At 46.2% G+C, this 20,567-nt stretch overlaps 1 protein-coding gene across 1 annotated transcript in view; it reads left to right on the forward strand.

Annotated features, from left to right (window-relative positions):
• LOC138284406 (mucin-2-like) overlaps positions 1-20,567 on the forward strand; it is a 1,072,535-nt gene that overhangs the window by 955,544 nt on the left and 96,424 nt on the right. Inside the window, exon 36 of the mRNA XM_069223143.1 lies at positions 6,265-6,439. Coding sequence (XP_069079244.1) covers positions 6,265-6,439 — 175 coding nt within the window. The remainder of the gene's footprint in view (positions 1-6,264; positions 6,440-20,567) is intronic.

Consider the following 20,567-nt stretch of genomic DNA (forward strand, 5'->3'; position numbering starts at 1 on the left):
GGAATACTAAACCCCAATCCACATATTACTCCTCTTTCCTACATTGGTGTTATAGCTGTGGGATCCTGAAATTGTGTTTCACAGTACCACTTAGTCATAGGAGGATTTTGCATAAGAAATCCACTATATTGACCTTAGCATCAACAATTATTTTGCAAACTTTTTATCAATGTTTTTTAATTGATTTGTAAGGGCTCCGTGTAGACCCTCCATTCCACAAGACATTCAAAAAAGGCCTTTTAGGTTATGAAAAGTTTTTAAAGTTTTTCTAAACTTTTAATAAGGTCCTAACTACTAGGTTAAAAGGCACAATGGGTGCTGATAAGACTCTTGCCTGCCGATCTGTCTAGCCCTTCGGATCAGTGACCTAAGTATTTTGTGCAAAGCAAGAGGCATTGGCTAAAGAGCTACTGCAAAAAAGGAGACCCTGGAGAAGGTTCATAGCCTCTATGAACAGGAGAGAAAAGAAAAGGAGGACACTACCTCAGAGAGTGACCCTGTGGAGGTCAAGGAAAATGCTCTAGCCCCAGAGTGTGAAGGGGAAGGAGGTGAAGACCAAAACTCTACACCCTTCCCCTGACCCCATTTACCAGAGCAAAGTAGTGACAGAAGTCCCTCTAGAAGACCTCCTACTGGTATGGTGGTAAGACTCCTAGAGGGAGAGTTGGATTTCATATAACTGGAGGAGAGAAAATCCAAACTTGAGGACAGGAGACTAGCCCTAGTAAAGAGGACTGCTAAGTTGAGCGTTAGTCCAAAAGATGGTGACGGCAGTCAATACCACAGGGAGAAGGAGGAATCTGTTGACCCTAAAATCCCAGAAGGGACTGTCCGCAAGTATAGTGATGGAGATGACATTGACAAATGGTTTGCCGCTTTTGAAAGGACTTACAAAATTAGAAAGGTACCATCCCAACACTGGGACATCCTACCTTGGGAGTTATTCTCAGCAAAGGGCAGCAATAGACTTCTGACCCTGAATGAGGAGATAGCTGAGTCCTACCAGCATATGAAGGAGACCTTGATAGAAGGGTTTCAACTCACTATGACAGTGTGACATTTAGAGACACCCAGAAAAGTCAGAACCAGAACTTGGTGGACTTGGTGGACTACTCTGTAAACGCACTAGAAGGTTGGATCAAAGGCAATAAGGGGGACTCTTATGATGGACTTTATAGTATAATTGTGAAAGAGCACTTTTTAACTAATTATACTACAGATAAATTGCATCAGCACCTGGTGGATTCTGAGTTTTCATCTCCAGGAGAGCTGGGGAGGATAGCTAACAAATGGGTCCAAAAAGACCCATGATGGGAGTGACCAGATAAAGGGTTCACAGGCTTCCCAGCAGGGGAAAGAGGTGAGCCATAAGCAAGGTAAATAGAAGAAGTTTTCCAAAGGCCCCTAAATGACTTATCAGGAGAGTGGGCCAAAGACTTGTCCCATTTAAAAGGCAAGGGATACCAGGATAATAACTGGGATCCAGCAAAGGCTTCTGGGTTGTGCCATGACTGTCATCAACCAGGCCATAAAAAAGATGATGCAACAGGCTCCAAAATGTCCCCCAGTGGTGGGTAGTCCAAGAGATTGGGTAATATAGGAGTGGGGATAGCGGTGTACTCTGGAGAGGCCAGAGGTTACACAGAGACTACTTTAGTATTCCCTGGGTGGGATGGATATTGAAGCCATGGCTGTCGGACCTCCAAGCTTGGAGAATTATAGACAATGGCCAAAGATGAATGGGACTGAAGTAGATGCTCTGAGGGATACATGTGCCAGTGTCACTGTGGTCAAGTTTGGTGTCTAAAGAATTGTAATTTGAAAATCTCTTTAATGCTAAACCCAGATTTCAAGTCACAATTCTGAAAATGCCACTTTTAGAAAGTTGGCATATTATTGTCCTAGCCATTTGGTGCCTGCAGCCTGTATCCTAGGCAAGGGTGAGGGATGGGCAGAACTGTGTCAGCCTCACTTACACTACAAATCCACTACCTCAGCACACATGCAAAGAGCATAACACTAGACTGTGACTGCAGACATCCTAGGACCAGGGCAGGGAAGCAGGAAACTCCAGACACTTCTGTGGGAGGAAAACTCCAGAAGTTGATTTATCTCCTATTCTGAGCTCCAGAGACATCCCTGTAACTGCTCAATTGATGTGCTGCACTGGACCTGCAACTGGATTTGCCTGAGCCTTGCTGGCCTCTGCTGGAGTGCCACATAGATTCTGGACTCTTAGTGCCATTTTTATGGCCAAATGATGCAGTGCAGCAAATCACCTTGCTGAGCTGTGCTGCATCACAGGGAAAGGGCAGGAAGGCACTGTATTTATCCCTATCCCTTCCCTAGCATTGGTGCATAATGGGCTGCCTGGTACCAGCGCAATCACTTTTCCACTATGGTGCAAGGGTGCCTCCATTGCACGTAGGAAGGGACACCTTTTGGAACATAAAACAATTACCTTAAACTTTTTCCTCTTCCTATGTGCACTGCAGAATTCAGCACACATAGAAATAGGAAACCACGAGGAGAAATGAAGATAGTTCACCTTGTTACTTAATCAACTGCATCCATAATGATGCCACAGGACCTCGCATTGCAAGCCCTGTGGATGGCTTCATCGGAAGTATCATTGAGCAGCTTCTCAGAACCGCAGCCCACAGATGCTTCCCGGATGCACGACTGCTCCTCGCAAGCCTTCAGCGACTGCTTTCTTGACGATGACGTAACATCTCGATTTGGACGCCCCATCAACAACTTCATCCGAATGACTGTTGCGCAACACCTTATCAACGTGGGACCTTACAATGCTTCGCAACCAGGATTTAAGGTGCTTTGTTGAGCGGGCCTAGCTTGGTGTTTGTATTCAGCCTGCACTTCATTGCTATCATGGGTACCGAACACTAGAGACCTTGAGGTGGCAGGCTAAGGCCCTAGGCAGCAGGTGATACCACTGCCAATCACCTTATCTAGAGTGAAAATGACCTTCTGTATAGTGATCCTAAGGTTCCCGGACCTGGAGGTACCTGTGTGCTGGTGGTCCCTCAGTGTTACAGGTCCTTTCTACTAGAGTTGGCTCATGATATACTCCTGGCAGGACATCTGGGGCAGGACACCTGTTGTCCCAGGATGAAAACAGCATTGGATATGTCTTGCCCCACCTGCCAGGCCAGCATGAAAATGGGGCAGAAGCTGAACGGTCCCTTTTCTGTCATCGGCACGCCCCTTGACAGGGTTGGCATTAACAGTGTTGGCCCAAAGGGCCCCAAAACAGCCTTAGGCAACAGGTTTATCCTCTTTTTGGTGGACCACATCACACTGTACCCAGAGACCATCCCTCTGAGGTCACTAGGTCCTAATGAGGATTTTTACCCACGTGGGGTTCCGCAAGGAAGTGGTGTTTGACAGATGCACTAACTTCATGTCAGCGTACAAGAAGTTCATGTGGGGTTGGTGTGGGGTAACACACGTTCCCCACACCCAGTCACCCTCAAACAAACAGGCTTGTTGTGAGGCTCAACAAGACCCTGAACAGCATGATAATAACCCTGTCTGAGCCCATGAGGCAGAAGTGGGACATCCTCTTGCCATGCCTTCTTTGCATGGAGGTGCCAGAGAAGGGGGTTGGGTTTTGCCGTTTTGAACTCCTCTATGGACACCCTGTCAGGGGATCTGTCAGCCTTCCGAGAGAGGTGTGGGAGTAAGCTTCCCAGAAGCCCCTTCAGGATATAGTCAGCCACATGCTGGCTCTCTGTAACCACATGCAGAGGTTCTGGAAGCAGGTTGAGGCAATGGTGAGGCAAGCAAGAAGTGATGAAACTCTGGTATGACAAGAAGAGCACTCTGGAAGAGTTTCAACCTGGCCCAAAGGTGTGTGTCATGGAGCCTGTGGAGCCCAGAACTCCCCAAGAGATATAGACAGGTCCATATCAGTTGAAGGAACGGAAGAGGCTGTGAGGCTGTTCTTATTGATATACACAAATGCATTACCATTGGCCTATTGGCTCTGCCAGTGCTTATTGCATTTTAAAATCTGGTCACCCTAGTTAACATGGTATTGAAGAGTTACTCCCTTCTGGTATTAGTAACACATTTTGCACATTACTGTGTTGGTGGTCTTCATTTGCAAATTATTGAATCCCTGATTAAATACTTATTACACCCCCGTTTAAATTCAGTATGATGTACCACCAGTTTAAATCACATTATTTGATTGTGCACTGTTTTCAATTCCAAATGAGAGGATAATGTGAGAGTGTGATATTCAAACATAACCACATATTCAGAACAAGGTGCAGTTTTGGTACAGTTCTCTTGAATGCACCTACTCAGGTACAAACTGTAAGAGGTAGGAACTTGCAGTGTGCTCATGCAGTCATGCAGTCAGCAGAGAGGAAGTGTTCTATAAAGAGACGAGAACAAGCTTTGGAACTCTGCATACTTAAATTCAATCGCACACCCACACGCTGTTCTTTGATAAATCAAAAAAGCACAGAATGAAAGCTTCCTGATGTTGCAGTAGCAGAGCAACGGACGAGCTGCAGTACACCCACCTTCTGAAAATGAAGAAGCAGTGCCAAAGGTGCCAGTACAGCACCCTTTCTTCTCAACAAGTTGCTTCTGATGTGGCCATTCACTCTTGTTATGGGGGATGTTGCTGAAGCTGGCTGCTGAGCCAGCAGTGAGGTTACAGTGCCATACTGTCCACTGGTGCTCGTGTAAAGTGCTGCAATTCCTTTGGGTTGAGTCTGTCCTATATAAAAAAAAAAAAAAAAAATTAAACAAACAGAGCAAGCTGCAGCACTCTTAATGTGTGACAGGACGGTCACCATATTAAAAAAAAAGTAGTAGTCCAGAAACACTAGCTGAAAATACCTTCTGGTTAGCTTTACAGTACTTGACCAGTGCCCTCGGGAAGGGCTAATCACCGGAAACAGCATGACGTATGCATGTCCTTGTCAAATGGTGATAAAGCAAAATAGAGCAACGATGGTTCCAGCAAATGGCAAGCCCATGAGTAGGCTGATGCCCCAGATGTAGATACAGCATATCTCGGTTTGAGGCAGCGCATGTGCGCCACCAAGAGCAGAGACCTAAAAAGTGAGCCTGCAGACCCACTCATCAGTTCATCTTGGTAGGCCTGTGTAAGGACTCTCAGAGGACTCCCTGCTGCTGTGGCTGTGGAAGTATTGCTTGTTGCCTAGAGCTTGCCTTGAACCCTCAAAAGTCTAACCTACTGCTTGAGCCCTACTTCTTCACCTGAAACCCGGGACTACCAGAGTGACTCCAAGGGCTAGTTTGCTGGCTAATGTTCAGATCCACAGGGAGATAACAGACTTCCATCCTCTTGAACCTACACCTGGACCCAACCTGAGTCCTAACCCCTAAGTGGTGTCCCTCCAGTCTTGGACCCTTGGTGGTGGCGTAATAGGTGCCCAGATAGCCAAAATCCAAAACTTGGACCATTTTTGGCTAAAAATCGCTTTGAGAAAGGAGTGGGGACTTCCACCAACCTACTTTTCTTGGATGCAAGGGACATCGCCGGTCAGCCTGACTTTGTGGAGTCTCCTGCTATGTTCTCCACTGCAGCAAATCCTGTTCAGCCATCCTTTGCCAAAAGGGTATCTAGCCTCTTTGAATTTCCTTCTTCTACAGGCTCCTGCCTTGTCTGGTTGGAGATTTTTGACTTCCAAAAAAGTGACTAAGCCCAAATGTATAGCTCTTAATCGCCACTTCGCTCCCCGATGATGATCCTTCCTCCTCAGACCCTTCCTGCAGCATTGTTCCAATTAACTTTATCTTCCCAGTACTTTTTCTCCAGAATTTCTTCTAAGTCTGAAGGGATGCACCAACTGGGCCCACTTCACTTCTTGTATCCGTCCCATCACAGTCGGCCATTTTTTGTTAGTTTGACTCGGTCTCACATGACTAGGTGCCTTACAAACATTTGCTACCTTCACATAGACTAAAGTTTGTAAACTTGTAAAACCTTACCGGGGGAATTACTCATTTCTGCACAGCTCTAATGAGATGATTTAATGTAGTGCAAATAGGAAGAACATTAGAAAATGAGACATTGTAAGGTGTGGGGCAAACTGGGAGGCCATTATTTCTTGCTGTGGATCTTTAAAGTCTCCTAGAGAAGGTAAATGATGACATGAAATCATGGACATTATTTGGTAGCAACTTCATTGTGAACAAAATAAGTTGTTCATGGAATTGGTTTGCAGTCGAGTGAGCAAATCTCTTTATGTTTGATTTCAGATCAATGAAGCATGGATGATAGACAAGTGTGCCCAAGCCACTTGCCTCGAGGACACGAGCATTCGGATCGACACAATTAAATGTTCACCTGTGGAAAATATCACCTGTGCAAATGGTTTATCACCAAAACAAGTCTATACTGATGGGGGTTGCTGCTTCCATTACGAGTGTGAATGTAAGTACCTGCATGAAATGAGTTATTTCATTTCCTAGCATGGATTACAATGTATGTGCTTTTCGGACAGCAGGTAAAGAGGTGTTCTTAAACACATAGATAGTGACAACAAATACGGACTGCAAAGCAAAGCAAGATTTTACCTCACTGCTCCACTCACCCCACTCCAACTCGTCCTTTAATGTTGTGTGATATGGGTATCCAGTGTCATTTTTTGAATAGTTTTCTCCAAAGAACTGCAAAGACCAACAAAGACCTGACTTCTCTGAGAATGTGTTGCGTTTATCCTCATGTGTTTTGTTTACCTCTACTGATGTTATGTTGTGTAACTTGGGGCACACCATTTCACAGTGTAAGGAAGGGGTCTTCAGGATGAAGCCACTCCTGAATATACACAATGGGGTCCAGACTCTGACATCAGGACCAAGTGAATAAATTAGTTACCAACAATCCTGGTGTGCTGTGTATTTCTCTGCCGAAGCGCTTGCAGCATTATGACATTGCGGACCCATGCCTGCGATGCGAAGTGGACTGAGTATGCCTGAGACAACACACAACAGCTGGCGACGATGTCTGCCGGAGCTGCCCCTGAAAGGAGTGTGGCACGTGTCAGCATAAGTCTACCACTACTGGTGTTCTTGGCTCCTGCCAGCGTACCGGTAGCTGGCCTCACACTGGGAGAATTACCACCCTCCTGTGGCACCTGCACCTTGTGCTGCACAGAAGTCTAGATTGCGATGCAGGGACACAATCAGCCACTCCTGCCAGACACTCCAATACTGCTCCTCATCCAGAGCTGAGCACCCACTCAAGAAACTGCAAGTGAGTACTGCTTCTGTTCCTCTGCCATTAACAGCTTAGCAACATGCTGGGGGGTATTCATTCCCCTCCCCCTGAAAAAAGAGAGAAATAATAAAACAAAAATAAGCAGAGAGACAATCTCACCATTAGAAGGTGTAAATGGGGACTGTAAATGTGTGGTTGTGACATCTCCCAGAAGTCTCTGTAGAGACCCAAACTACCAGAGACATAGTGGCACCCTTACCTGCTGCAGCAACCATGCGACATGATCACCGCTGGCATACCATTCCTCTCTCTAACAGCACAAAGAAAGGGAAGCATGCTGACCTGGTGTAGGAGGCTGGACTGGCTTGTAGTGAGTACCAAGGGGTACTTGCACCTTGCACCAGGCCCAGTTATCCCTTATTAGTGTATAGGGTGTCTAGCAGCTTAGGCTGATAGATAATGGTAGCTTAGCAGAGCAGCTTAGGCTGAACTAGGAGACGTGTGAAGCTACTACAGTACCACTTAGTGTCATATGCACAATATCATAAGAAAACACAATACACAGATATACTAAAAATAAAGGTACTTTATTTTTATGACAATATGCCAAAGTATCTTAGAGTGTACCCTCAGTGAGAGGATAGGAAATATACACAAGATATATATACACAATAGCAAAAATATGCAGTATAGTCTTAGAAAACAGTGCAAACAATGTATAGTTACAATAGGATGCAATGGGGAAACATAGGGATAGGGGCAACACAAACCATATACTCCAAAAGTGGAATGCGAACCACGAATGGACCCCAAACCTATGTGACCTTGTAGAGGGTCGCTGGGACTATTAGAAAATAGTGAGAGTTAGAAAAATAACCCTCCCCAAGACCCTGAAAAGTGAGTGCAAAGTGCACTAAAGTTCCCCTAAGGACAAAGAAGTCGTGTTAGAGGAATAATGCAGGAAAGACACAAACCAACAATGCAACAACTGTGGATTTCCAATCTAGGTTACCTGTGGAACAAGGGGACCAAGTCCAAAAGTCACAAGCAAGTCGGAGATGGGCAGATGCCCAGGAAATGCCAGCTGCGGGTGCAAAGAAGCTTCTACTGGACAGAAGAAGCTGCAATTTCTGCAGGAACAAAAAGGGCTAGAGACTTCCCCTTTGGTGGACGGATCCCTCTTGCCGTGGAGAGTCGTGCAGAAGTGTTTTCCCGCCGAAAGAACGCCAACAAGCCTTGCTAGCTGCAAATTGTGCGGTTAGCGTTTTTGGACGCTGCTGTGGCCCTGGAGGGACCAGGAGGTCGCAAATGGGACCAGGAGAGAGAGGGGACGTCGAGCAAGACAAGGAGCCCTCTCAGCAGCAGGTAGCACCCGGAGGAGTGCCAGAAACAGGCACTACGAGGATGCATGAAACAGTGCTCACCCGCAGTCGCACAAAGGAGTCCCACGTCGCCGGAGACCAACTTAGAACGTCGTGCAATGCAGGTTAGAGTGCCGTGGACCCAGGCTTGGCTGTGCACAAAGGATTTCCGCCGGAAGTGCACAGGGGCCGGAGTAGCTGCAAAAGTCGCGGTTCCCAGCAATGCAGCCCAGCGAGGTGAGGCAAGGACTTACCTCCACCAAACTTGGACTGAAGAGTCACTGGACTGTGGGGGTCACTTGGACAGAGTCGCTGGATTCGAGGGACCTCGCTCGTCGTGCTGAGAGGAGACCCAAGGGACCGGTAATGCAGCTTTTTGGTGCCTGCGGTTGCAGGGTTAAGATTCCGTCGACCCACGGGAGATTTCTTCGGAGCTTCTGGTGCAGAGAGGAGGCAGACTACCCCCACAGCATGCACAAGCAGGAAAACAGTCGAGAAGGCGGCAGGATCAGCGTTACAGAGTTGCAGTAGTCGTCTTTGCTACTATGTTGCAGGTTTGCAGGCTTCCAGCGCGGTCAGCAGTCGATTCCTTGGCAGAAGGTGAAGAGAGAGATGCAGAGGAACTCGGATGAGCTCTTGCATTCGTTATCTAAAGTTTCCCCAGAGACAGAGACCCTAAATAGCCAGAAAAGAGGGTTTGGCTACCTAGGAGAGAGGATAGGCTAGCAACACCTGAAGGAGCCTATCACAAGGAGTCTCTGACGTCACCTGGTGGCACTGGCCACTCAGAGCAGTCCAGTGTGCCAGCAGCACCTCTGTTTCCAAGATGGCAGAGGTCTGGAGCACACTGGAGGAGCTCTGGACACCTCCCAGGGGAGGTGCAGGTCAGGGGAGTGGTCACTCCCCTTTCCTTTGTCCAGTTTCGCGCCAGAGCAGGGCTAAGGGGTCCCCTGAACCGGTGTAGACTGGCTTATGCAGAATTGGGCACCTCTGTGCCCAACAAAGCATTTCCAGAGGCTGGGGGAGGCTACTCCTCCCCTGCCTTCACAATATTTTTCAAAGGGAGAGGGTGTCACACCCTCTCTCAGAGGAAGTTCTTTGTTCTGCCATCCTGGGCCAGGCCTGGCTGGACCCCAGGAGGGCAGATGCCTGTCTGAGGGGTTGGCAGCAGCAGCAGCTGCAGTGAAACCCCAGGAAGGGCAGTTTGGCAGTACCAGTGTCTGTGCTACAGACCACTGGGATCATGGGATTGTGCCAACTATGCTAGGATGGCATAGAGGGGGCAATTCCATGATCATAGACATGTTACATGGCCATATTCGGAGTTACCATTGTGAAGCTACATATAGGTAGTGACCTATATGTAATGCACGCGTGTAATGGTGTCCCCGCACTCACAAAGTTCAGGGAATTGGCTCTGAACAATGTGGGGGCACCTTGGCTAGTGCCAGGGTGCCCTCACACTAAGTAACTTTGCACCTAACCTTTACCAGGTAAAGGTTAGACATATAGGTGACTTATAAGTTACTTAAGTGCAGTGTAAAATGGCTGTGAAATAACGTGGACGTTATTTCACTCAGGCTGCAGTGGCAGGCCTGTGTAAGAATTGTTAGAGCTCCCTATGGGTGGCAAAAGAAATGCTGCAGCCCCTAGGGATCTCCTGGAACCCCAATACCCTGGGTACCTCAGTACCATATACTAGGGAATTATAAGGGTGTTCCAGTAAGCCAATGTAAATTGGTAAAAATGGTCACTAGCCTGTTAGTGACAATTTGGAAAGAAATGAGAGAGCATAACCACTGAGGTTCTGATTAGCAGAGCCTCAGTGAGACAGTTAGTCACTACACAGGCAACACATTCAGGCACACTTATGAGCACTGGGGCCCTGGGTTACCAGGGTCCCAGTGACACATACATCTAAAACAACATATATACAGTGAAAAATGGGGGTAACATGCCAGGCAAGATGGTACTTTCCTACACCTGGGAGGGGGACAGCAACACATGGCGCACAGCTCAACCTCACCACAACATGCAGATCCAGTCTCTAAACACCAGCCAACACTACACTAAGATGGCATCAATCCCCACTCTCGGGCCTTTTGTGTGAAATGTGCCTCCATTCACCCTTGCAGCAAAATAGAAGGACTGGCTAGACCATTTAGAAACTTACTTTGCCACAGTTGCAACTGAGAATGACAGGAAATGCCCCATGCATTTACATCTAGGAGATGCTGCTATGCATAAGATCGCAAAATCTATCTTAGTAACAGGACAGCCTCACACCAACAACACGTTAAAGCAAGCCCCCAAAGCTCACTTTGAACTGCTCCCCAATCCTGACTGCGAACTATTCCTATTATGCCAAGTCAGACAACAACCAGAGGAATCGGTCAATGGGTTGTATGCCTGACTCAAGGAGTTAGCCAAACGTAGAGAACAAGATCAGAGCACAATTCATACAGGAATGCTCCTCCACGAAAATACAAGAGAACATTCTCCAAGTTTCAGGAATGTTGATGGCTAACATACTAACACTGGGCCGCACATGGTACCCTCACTCCAATGAAAACAGAGACCATTTACTTGGTCACCAGCACCCACCCAGAGAAACTGAAGGCTCAACATAAATCATCCATGACACAAAAGACCTTCATTGGTGAGGTGGTTCCTATCCATCGCAAGGTACCTGCCCAGGATATGGAAAAAGGTGTTCAGCATGCAATATGCTAAACCACGCCACCAATGTCTGCAAGTCCACAGCCAACAAGCCATCACAGAAGGCCAATCCCTTGCTTACCGCAGAATCATCCGACGCTCAAGTCGATTGAGAAGACATGGATGACAATAACTTTGAAGGTGCTGTGCACATCATCCACAACATGAAAATGGGAAGAACAGAGGGGACATCTGAAAAATCGAATGGTACACCTTCACACAGATGAATCGATACAACCAGTTGTCCCACGTCATTGCCGAGTGGCCTTCCACCTCTACCCAAAGGTTGAAGCTGAACTGAAATGGCTAGCAGAAGCTGACATTATTGAGAGAGTAGATAGCCTTACCCCCTGGGTATCCTCAATAGTGGTGGTTCAAAAGCCCAAACAGCCATACAAAGTCTGAATCTGTGTGGATATGTGGAACCCCAACAAGGCAATTCGGTGAGAAAGGCATCGGAGTCCCACAGTGGATGACATTTTAGCTGAATTGTGTGGCTCTATGTGGTTCTCCAACGTAGACCTCAGGGCAGGGTATCACCAGTTGATGTTGGCGTCAGAGTCAAGAACAATCACCACCTTCTCCACTCACGTAGGATGATGCAAGTGCCTCAGCTTCAGGGTATATAGCCCTGCTATGGTGTTTCATGACACACTCAGAGGGGTCATGACAGGTGATGACATCTTGATACATGCCCGACCGTGGAGTAAAATCTCAAGAGACTATGAGCAACATTCCAGCAACTTCTTGACAATGGGCTCACTCTGCACTGAGAAAAGTGTGTGTTCCTCCAAAAAAGTAGTTAATTTCTTTGGATACAAGTTCTCGTATCATAGAGTCATGCCGGACTCAGCCACGGTTTAAGACATCTACTTCACACCTGCCTCAACCAGTCACAGAAGTGCTGAGTTTTCTAGGGATGGTGACCTACTGTGGCCATTTTATCTCCAACCTCATCTCTCTGACAGCCCCTCTCCATGATCTGACCAAGTCCAACACCATCGTGGAAGGTTGCCCCTCACAGGAGAAGGCTTTCCCAGTGACCAAAGGCGCACTGTCAGAGAACACAACACTAGCCTATTTTGATCCACGTTTGGAGTCAGAACTATCTGTAGATGCTAGCCGCACAGGTCTTGGGGCTGTCCTCTCTCAGAAACAAACCAATGATGATTGCCAGCCGAGCTCTAACAGAAACCGAGCAGAAATATTCCCATATTGAGAAAAACGCCAATGTAATCAATTGGGGGTGTCGGCACTTTCACCTACACCTATATACAGTTCACACCAACCACAAGACCCTCATTCCACTTTTCTCTGGGTCCTCCTCCAAACCACTGCCCAGGATTGAGAAGTGGATCCTCCCACTCCAAGAGTACTGCTTCTCGTGGTCTACTGGCCAGGGACTCAGAACCTGGCAGATTATCTCTCCGAGCATGCCAGACCAACCAAGGTGGGTGTGGAAGTCTAAAAATACATAAAGCTGGTAGTAGAAAGGTTGAAGCCAATGCCCAATTGCTTGTCAGACATTGTCGAAGAAACTAAAAGTGATGATTGCCTCCAGCTGTCAATGGCTGCCATGTCCTCCAGCAACTGGGCCAAAATAATTTTTCGACCTATCCTTCCAAACACCTGAAGCGGGACAAGCTTTTGCATCCCTCTGGCATGTCCGGGAAGAACTAGCTGTCTCCCCAGAAGAGTGCCTGCTGCAAGAGCCTCGCATAGTAATCCCAAGAACCCGACAACAACCAATGATGCATCTGGCTCACTCTGCACACCAAGGTGTTGTAAAAACAAAACCCAGATTGCAGAGCAAAGTAAGGTTCCCCAGGCTTGACAGCCTTGTAGAACAGTCAACCAGTACTGCATGTGCCAAGCGACCAGTCCAGCAGAACCATCTGCACCTATCATCACAACACCCATTTCTCCTGTTTCCTGTCACTAAGCCAGCACAGAATTTAGCAGTATCCTAGATGGATGGCACATGCTGGTTGTGGTTGATGATTTTTCCAAGTATCCCAAAGTGGAGATCCTTGAGATAATGACACCGAGCCAAACAATTCCTTGCTTTGAAAAGATCATGACAACGTCAGATGAGAACTACACACAAAAACGGACCCCCATTCTGCGGCAAGAAATGTGCTGAGTACATGAAATTAAGAAACATTTGACAACAAAAGATCACACCAAGCAAAGGGAAAAGTTGAGCGCTTAATGAGAACCCTCAACAAACCACTTTGCATATCCTTGGCGGAAGGACAGAACTTAGCCATGAAAGACACCATCCCTCAGATAAAGCCATCATCTCTTCTCAGGGACAAATTGTTGAGTGCCCTTTAATGGCAGAAAATCAGAAATGACAAGGTGTCCTGAAAGAGGAAAGCATGACAGCAACACCTGCAAGTGAGAGGCATGGTCATTGTCAAAGATAGACACCCAGAAAATAGCTAGAGTGAAAGGGATGATGGTCACCATCACAAAAGGCACATAAACAGTCACTCGAAATGTAGTATTCTTTCAAACGTTTCCAGCATGCAAGCAGCCTTGTGAAGGAGAACTTTCGGTCACCAAATGAGGAGAATGATATGACCCCTGACATAGAATATCTGAAAGAAACTGCCCAAAACACTCATCATCCATCAGAGAACTTCACTGCAAGTACTAGTGTACTGAGACTCCTGCAAGACCCCATGCCCTATGTTGATCCTAGAGTTGACTCTGCGGAAGCGGGATTCAGTCACAAGGGCCTCCAAGGGAGGACTGTGCACCAGAAACCTGAGATATCACCTCCAACTCAAACCGGTGGTGTCCTTCAGACTCAAAGATTTTGTTGAGAATGATTATTGAAGCCACAATGTGATAATGTCACAGGCTACTCATCATTTATGTCTTTGGCCGACTGGAACTGCAGAGAGGTCTTGATTCTTGTAGGTTCTGCCTTGACCAAGGTAAGGGGGCCCTTTCTGGTAGCCACGGTGCTGCTGACGAAGGAACGACAAAAGGCAGACCGTGCACTCCAGAAGGAGTCCCAGACGAAAAAACCCCAAAGGGAAAAACCTCTATAGCAGGAACTCCCTGGAACAAAAAAGAAGCAAAAAGGTGAGTCTTGCAACAAGAAAAAACTATACTGGAAGAAGCTAGAACAATTGAGGTAAAAAACTGAAGAAAAAATAACAGGAGCGAAGATCACCACCAAAGGAAGTGTTGCAGCGCAAGGAGACCAAGAATCATTCACCTAATATACCCTAAAACAGGAAATGACCAACAGGAAGAAGAAAGTCACCATATTGGATTGACTCATAGGAACATATAGAGAAAGATACCATTTTGAAAAAGGGTCCTAAGTCATGCAAGGGAAAGAAAGGCATGCTGGGAGAAAGAAGAACATGGCTCCTAAATGTGAAAATAAAAACAAGAGGAAAATGAGAAAGAAGTGAGAAAAGAAGAAAAACAAGAAAAGGACAGGCTACACCAGGTAAGTGAGGGGTAAGGAGGATTTGTGCCAACAGTTAATATTGAGGCCTCGTGCGATGAAGTAAAGAACAGAAGGGGCGCGGAATGCTCGGGCCTGACTGCGGTCCTCCATGGTGCGACAGATAATGCCAGTGTTCTGGTATCTATGACCTGCATGTAGTTTTCTCTTGTTTTTTTTTTTATCTGTTTAATTTACAAAGTACATCTTTAAAGTGCCAATTTTTGCTGTGCCTCCCAGAATGTTTAATTTATTTTGGTTTGGTAGGGATGTATTTTAACATTGCAGGCTCAGGCCTGCGATGAGAAGGGGACCGCATGTGCATGAGACGGCACACAACAACCACAGAGCCATAGTTGTTCAGAAAGGAAAGGATTTTCATCCAAAACCATTTTGATTAAAAGATTAAAGATACTAAATACATTTTTTATCTCTGTTTTGTGTCTACAAACTTATGTGTATGCATAGTAGGCTTGGAAAAGGAAAGTCAGAATTCACCATTGCGTGAGGGGTGATGGAATATTTTCTTGAAAAACAAATTTTAATGGATATTAAAAGGGAACAAATATGATAAAAAACATTGATGCCCTGTTGCTGCTCGAGACTGGCCATGCAAAGTTCCTTTCTTTTTTAAAAAATAAGCTATTTCTAGACCATTTCCCAAATAATAGGAAATTAAATTTGCCACCAGAAAACTGAAATCAATTCAAATGACCAATTTTCAGTTTCATGTTTATTTGAACACATTTTAAAGTCGCATTGAATGTTGTTGATCCTGATCTTGTTCAGGTTGCCCTCGATGCAGTGACAGTGCTACGGATCTAGTCCATGTGTTCTATTTTTGGATAAGGCTAGCTCCTCTGTGCGATGCAATGGTTGAGTATCTGAGAATGATCCTCAATACTCAAATTTGTATTACAGCTCAGATGATGCATTTAGGGGTATATTCCCAATATTTGAGCAATAAATGCAAAATATATTTTATATTTGTTGCCATGGCGACAGCTCATACATGTATTATAGGTATTTGGCTGAAGCAGGAACCCCTTTCCTTTCATCAATGGCCGTCAAGACTATTGTTGGCATATCATCTGAGGCAGTGGTTTCCAGCATGTGGTCCGAAGAGCCATGGGGGGCCGCAAGAAGACTAAATAATATTAACAGATAAATAAAGTGTATTCAAATAAAGTGGCTAAATACGTACTGTAAATGTCAAGGAATTTGAAATTGGAGGTTAAAAATTTAAATAGTATCCTTAGATTGATTTGTGGGAGCAGTGTTGGTGCATCATACAAAATATAGTTTGTACGCTGTGTGGTTTCATTTACATTTTTGTATTTATATTTGTTTGCAAATTAAATTAAATGTGTTATCAATTGAACATATGTTTGATTAATGCTTGTTTCTGTATTTTTTGTGTGTAATTATTTGCAGTTTAAATCATCAACACTGTTTAGGCTGGGTTCTCTGCCTTTCAGAAATGACTCAGTGGAGGTCCCTGAACTCCAGTAATGATTCAGTGGGGGTCCCAGGTTCGAGTATTTATAAAGTGGAGTCCTCTGAAGTCAAAAGTTTGAGAACCACTGATCTGGAGCATATATCATTGTGAAGGGGGGAGGGCTAGGTGGAGGGGAGCTGCTATTTGGTTGCTGGTTGTTACACATGGCAGCCTTAGGGTGATCTTATCCCAGACTCTTTGCCTTTTACCTCCTGTTTTGTTGCTGTATCTTTTTTTTTCTTAGGACTCTGAATACTTTACCGCTGTCAACCGCAGTGTATCCTGTTCTCCCCTGAACCTGGCAACATTAGTGTATTAACAGTTGGTATATTTAATGTACCTGTAAGTCCCTTGTAAAGTGGTAGTCTGTATATTCAGGGCCTTTAAATTAAATGCTACCAGAGCCCACACAAAGGGGCTGATAACCTCCCACTAATAATCTGGAGCCGGGGCTGGACTGAAAGGGTGACCTGTGCACTTCAGAGAAAACTTTTGAAGTCAGACCCCACATCAAAGGAGCTTTAGTTATAAGTACTGGGTATCTAACCCCCTAAAATCAGTACTCTTGTGGACTCAAGGAAACCCTACTGGAGCAAGGACTGCTGTGTGTTAGGATCACCACTGTGCCAGGATTGACTGCTCCCAGGTATTTCACCTCTGCCTGCTATGCTGCCCTGCTGCTTGCTGACCTCTGTCCTGCAAACAAAGGATCAAGGACTACACCAGAGTGACTCCAAGGGCTTGCTGTCTTTCCCCTTGTTCAAGCACATTGAAGACCTCATGCGCACCTAATTGGACTATGCTGCACCGATCCACACAAGCTCCATTTGCAGCATACTTAGAATTTGCTGCAATGTTCATCTAAAACCCACTTCTTCCTTATGAGTACATTTCTGTGCAATTGGCTGTAGCTAGTGTGCAGCGCACACCTGCCCTGTTCGTCCCTCTTTAGGAGAAGGAGAACGTCCTTGCTGCCAGGCTCTGCAGGGAGCGTAATGCGTTGTTGACCTCTACCCTCAACATCGGCCTAGACGTGAGGACCTCACTGATGTGTGGAGAGCATTTTCCTAGCCTTTCCAAGTGCTACAGTCATAGGCTTCCCGTCCAGTTACTCAGGCAACCGTAACATGCTGTGCATGCCTCCCCCTCATCGGTTTGGCGAGGAGCACTCCAGCTCGACTCCATTCGCCGCTGCAACCTCGCCACTCACCAGGTATTTTCCTCTGTGTAGGGACGTGGTGGTGCAATCCCGGAATCAATTTGGACCCAAGTGGTCCAAACATTTCCCCACCTCACTCCTCGCAGGGAACTGACGGGGTTATGCATAGTACTGTAAATGCTATAAAACAAGCCTCCTGTAAAGCAAATCACTTCTTTGATGCACTCTAAAAGTTATTATCTCTTGATACACAGATTGGATTTGTGAGAGTCTGGTCTAGATCTATTCAGATAAATCTACTTTATTTTTCTAAACTGGTGTAGAGACTTTTTAGTGGTGTTTTCACTGTGATTGCTACACGAGTGTTGCACAAATAATTCACACATTACCTTCTAAGTTAAACCTTCCTGGCCTACGCCAAGCTAACAGAGGTTGAGCACAGGTTAATTTAGGTCACGTATCTGACTTACCCTGATTAAGATTGTGATCCCTACTTGCACAGAGTGCATACCTCTGCCAACTAGAGACCCAGTTTCTAACACCTGTTATGAACTATGTAGGTACACTGTAACACTTTTTTTGTGTGACATGAAGACTCGGGAGTTGCTTGTTCCCACAGCTGTGGGACTCATAGCAGAGGGGGAAAAGTGGTGGTCCCTGGGGCATAAAGCCCAGAAAGAGGACCCTGTGCACCTCCTTCCTCCATTAAGCCCCAGATGACCCCAGCACCTGGCCTACCCTGGGGCACAAAAAAAGTGCAGGAGACAGTGTTTTTTTATCAATCAATTCCCAGAAAAATCTGCAGATCCATCGGTGGATTTTTCTTATGTTTTAAAAAGAAAATGTTTTTTTAGCCCTGGAGTGGTCCCTCAGGGACCCCAGCATTGAGGTAAGGGGTCAGGGTGACCCCTTTCCTTTTTCTTTGGCTCATATTTCTGGAACTGGGGTTGAAGCTGAGTCCCAAGATGGCTACAAACACTTCCTTGTTGACAGCCAATTTGATATAAGTACGGGGACATTAGGATCTGCGTCTCTAGATATCTATATTTTTTGGCCTTAAATTACTCCAAATCTACTGAATGGATTTGCATCAAACCACAAAAAGTGTAATCTGTGGAACAGAATCCAGCTTCCTGCCAAATTTATGTAATTCCATTTAGTGGTTCAGGCCATAGACATGTCTAAACGTCCTATGGAAAAACAAAATGGTGAAACGTGTTGTGGAACCCCCCTCTTTTTCTAGGCCCCCGCTTGACGGATCACCCCAAATCTTTCAAGACAGAAACTGAACTGACCAAAGTAAAAGTTTTGAACATTTCTTAATGATTTGTTAAGCAACACCAAAGTGATAGGCAAAACAAAATACGCTCCATCTATGGAAACTAGGACCTAACTATGACTACCTAGTGGCAACCGCCTCGCACCCAGCCATACAAATTTTTTTGGTTCAATAATTTGACCTCTAATGTTTCATTGATATTTTTATTGACATTATAAAAGTTGTCATGAGTGCTGTAATATCTGGGGAAATTAGAAGTGCATGGCCAGGGTGCAAGTTATAGGGGGTTATTCTAACTTTGGAGGAGGTGTTAATCCGTCCCAAAAGTGACGGAAAAGTGACGGATTTACCACCAGCCGTATTACGAGTCCATTATATCCTATGGAACTCGTAATACGGCTGGTGGTATATCCGTCACTTTACCGTCACTTTTGGGACGGATTAACACTCCTCCAAAGTTAGAATAACCCCCATAGTTACTTTAGACCACAAGCTGTTTGACAGCTCTCACTTGCTGCGAGCAATGTATTTGCTGTGACTTGGCGGGAACTGTCAAAGTTCCCACCAAGTCACAGCAAACAGTTATGTCCTGGGGATGGGCAGCCCAGCACTCAGCAGGAGCTGGCCCTGGAGGTCGGCAGTCCCAAGGGCCTTTATTGGAGCACTTTGAAATAGCCCCTGGAAAGTGGTGGTCCCCGGGGCTGGTGGCCTACAATAGATGTCCTTCATTACTTTTGTAATCAGCCCCGGGGAAGTGGTGGTCCCAGGGCTTCGGGGGACCATGCGGCCCCTATGCATAATCCTGTCTCGAGAGAATCCACAGCCACCCCCCACCCCCCAGTACAATAAATTTGTTTTGCCCCAGGTAGCGGTCCCCGGGGCAGGAATAAACATAAGAGGGGGCCCCATGCACCCCATCCTTTATTTTAAAGATGGCCCCAGGACCTGGCCCACCCGGAGGATTTAATTAAGCAAGCACTGGAAACTGTGCTTTTAAAAAAAACATTTTTACCATGTATAGGAAAATGCCATTGTTGGCATGGTTGCTCCCTAACGTTTTGCCTTTCGTTGATGATTGAAAGTGAGCTGGGACCCAGCTAACCAATCCCCAGCACCAGTGTTCTTTCCATAAAACTGAACGTTTGCCTCCACAATTGGAACACAAGTAAGTCCCTTGCAAAAGGTAACCCTGGAACTAAGGGCCCTGAGGCCAGGAAGGTCTCTAGGGGCTACAGCATGTATTATGCCAACCTGGGGACCCCTCACTCAGCACATGCGCATTGCCTCACAGCCTGTGTGTGCTGTGGGGAGAAAAAGACTAAGTCGACATGGCACTCCTCTCAGAGTGCCATGCCCACAACACACGGCCTGTGGCATAGGAAAGTCACCCCTCTAGCAGGCCTTACAACCCTTAGGCAGGTTGAACAATACCACAGGTGAGAGCATAGCTACATGAGCACTATACCCCTACAGTGTCTAAGTCAATTCTTAGACATTGTAAGTGCAGGGTAGCCATACTGAGTATCTGGTCTGGTAGTTTGTCAAAAACGCACTCCACAGTTCCATAATGGCTAAACTGAATACTGAGAAGTTTGGTATCAAACTTCATAGCACAATAAACCCACACTGATGCCAGTGTGGTATTTATTGAGAAATCTTAGAGATGCCCCCTGGATTCCAGCTGTACTGTTAGACTGTGACTGACCGGTCTGTGCCAGCCTGCCACTTCCAGACGAGTTTCTAACCACATGGGGTGAGTGCTTCACATCTCCCCCTGCAGGAACTGTAACACCTGGCGGTGATCCTCAAAGGCTCAAGCCTGGTATTAAAGCACCCCAGGGCACTCCAGTTAGTGGAG

Source organism: Pleurodeles waltl, chromosome 3_1 (assembly GCF_031143425.1).
Source record: "Pleurodeles waltl isolate 20211129_DDA chromosome 3_1, aPleWal1.hap1.20221129, whole genome shotgun sequence".
Taxonomy (NCBI): domain Eukaryota; kingdom Metazoa; phylum Chordata; class Amphibia; order Caudata; family Salamandridae; genus Pleurodeles; species Pleurodeles waltl.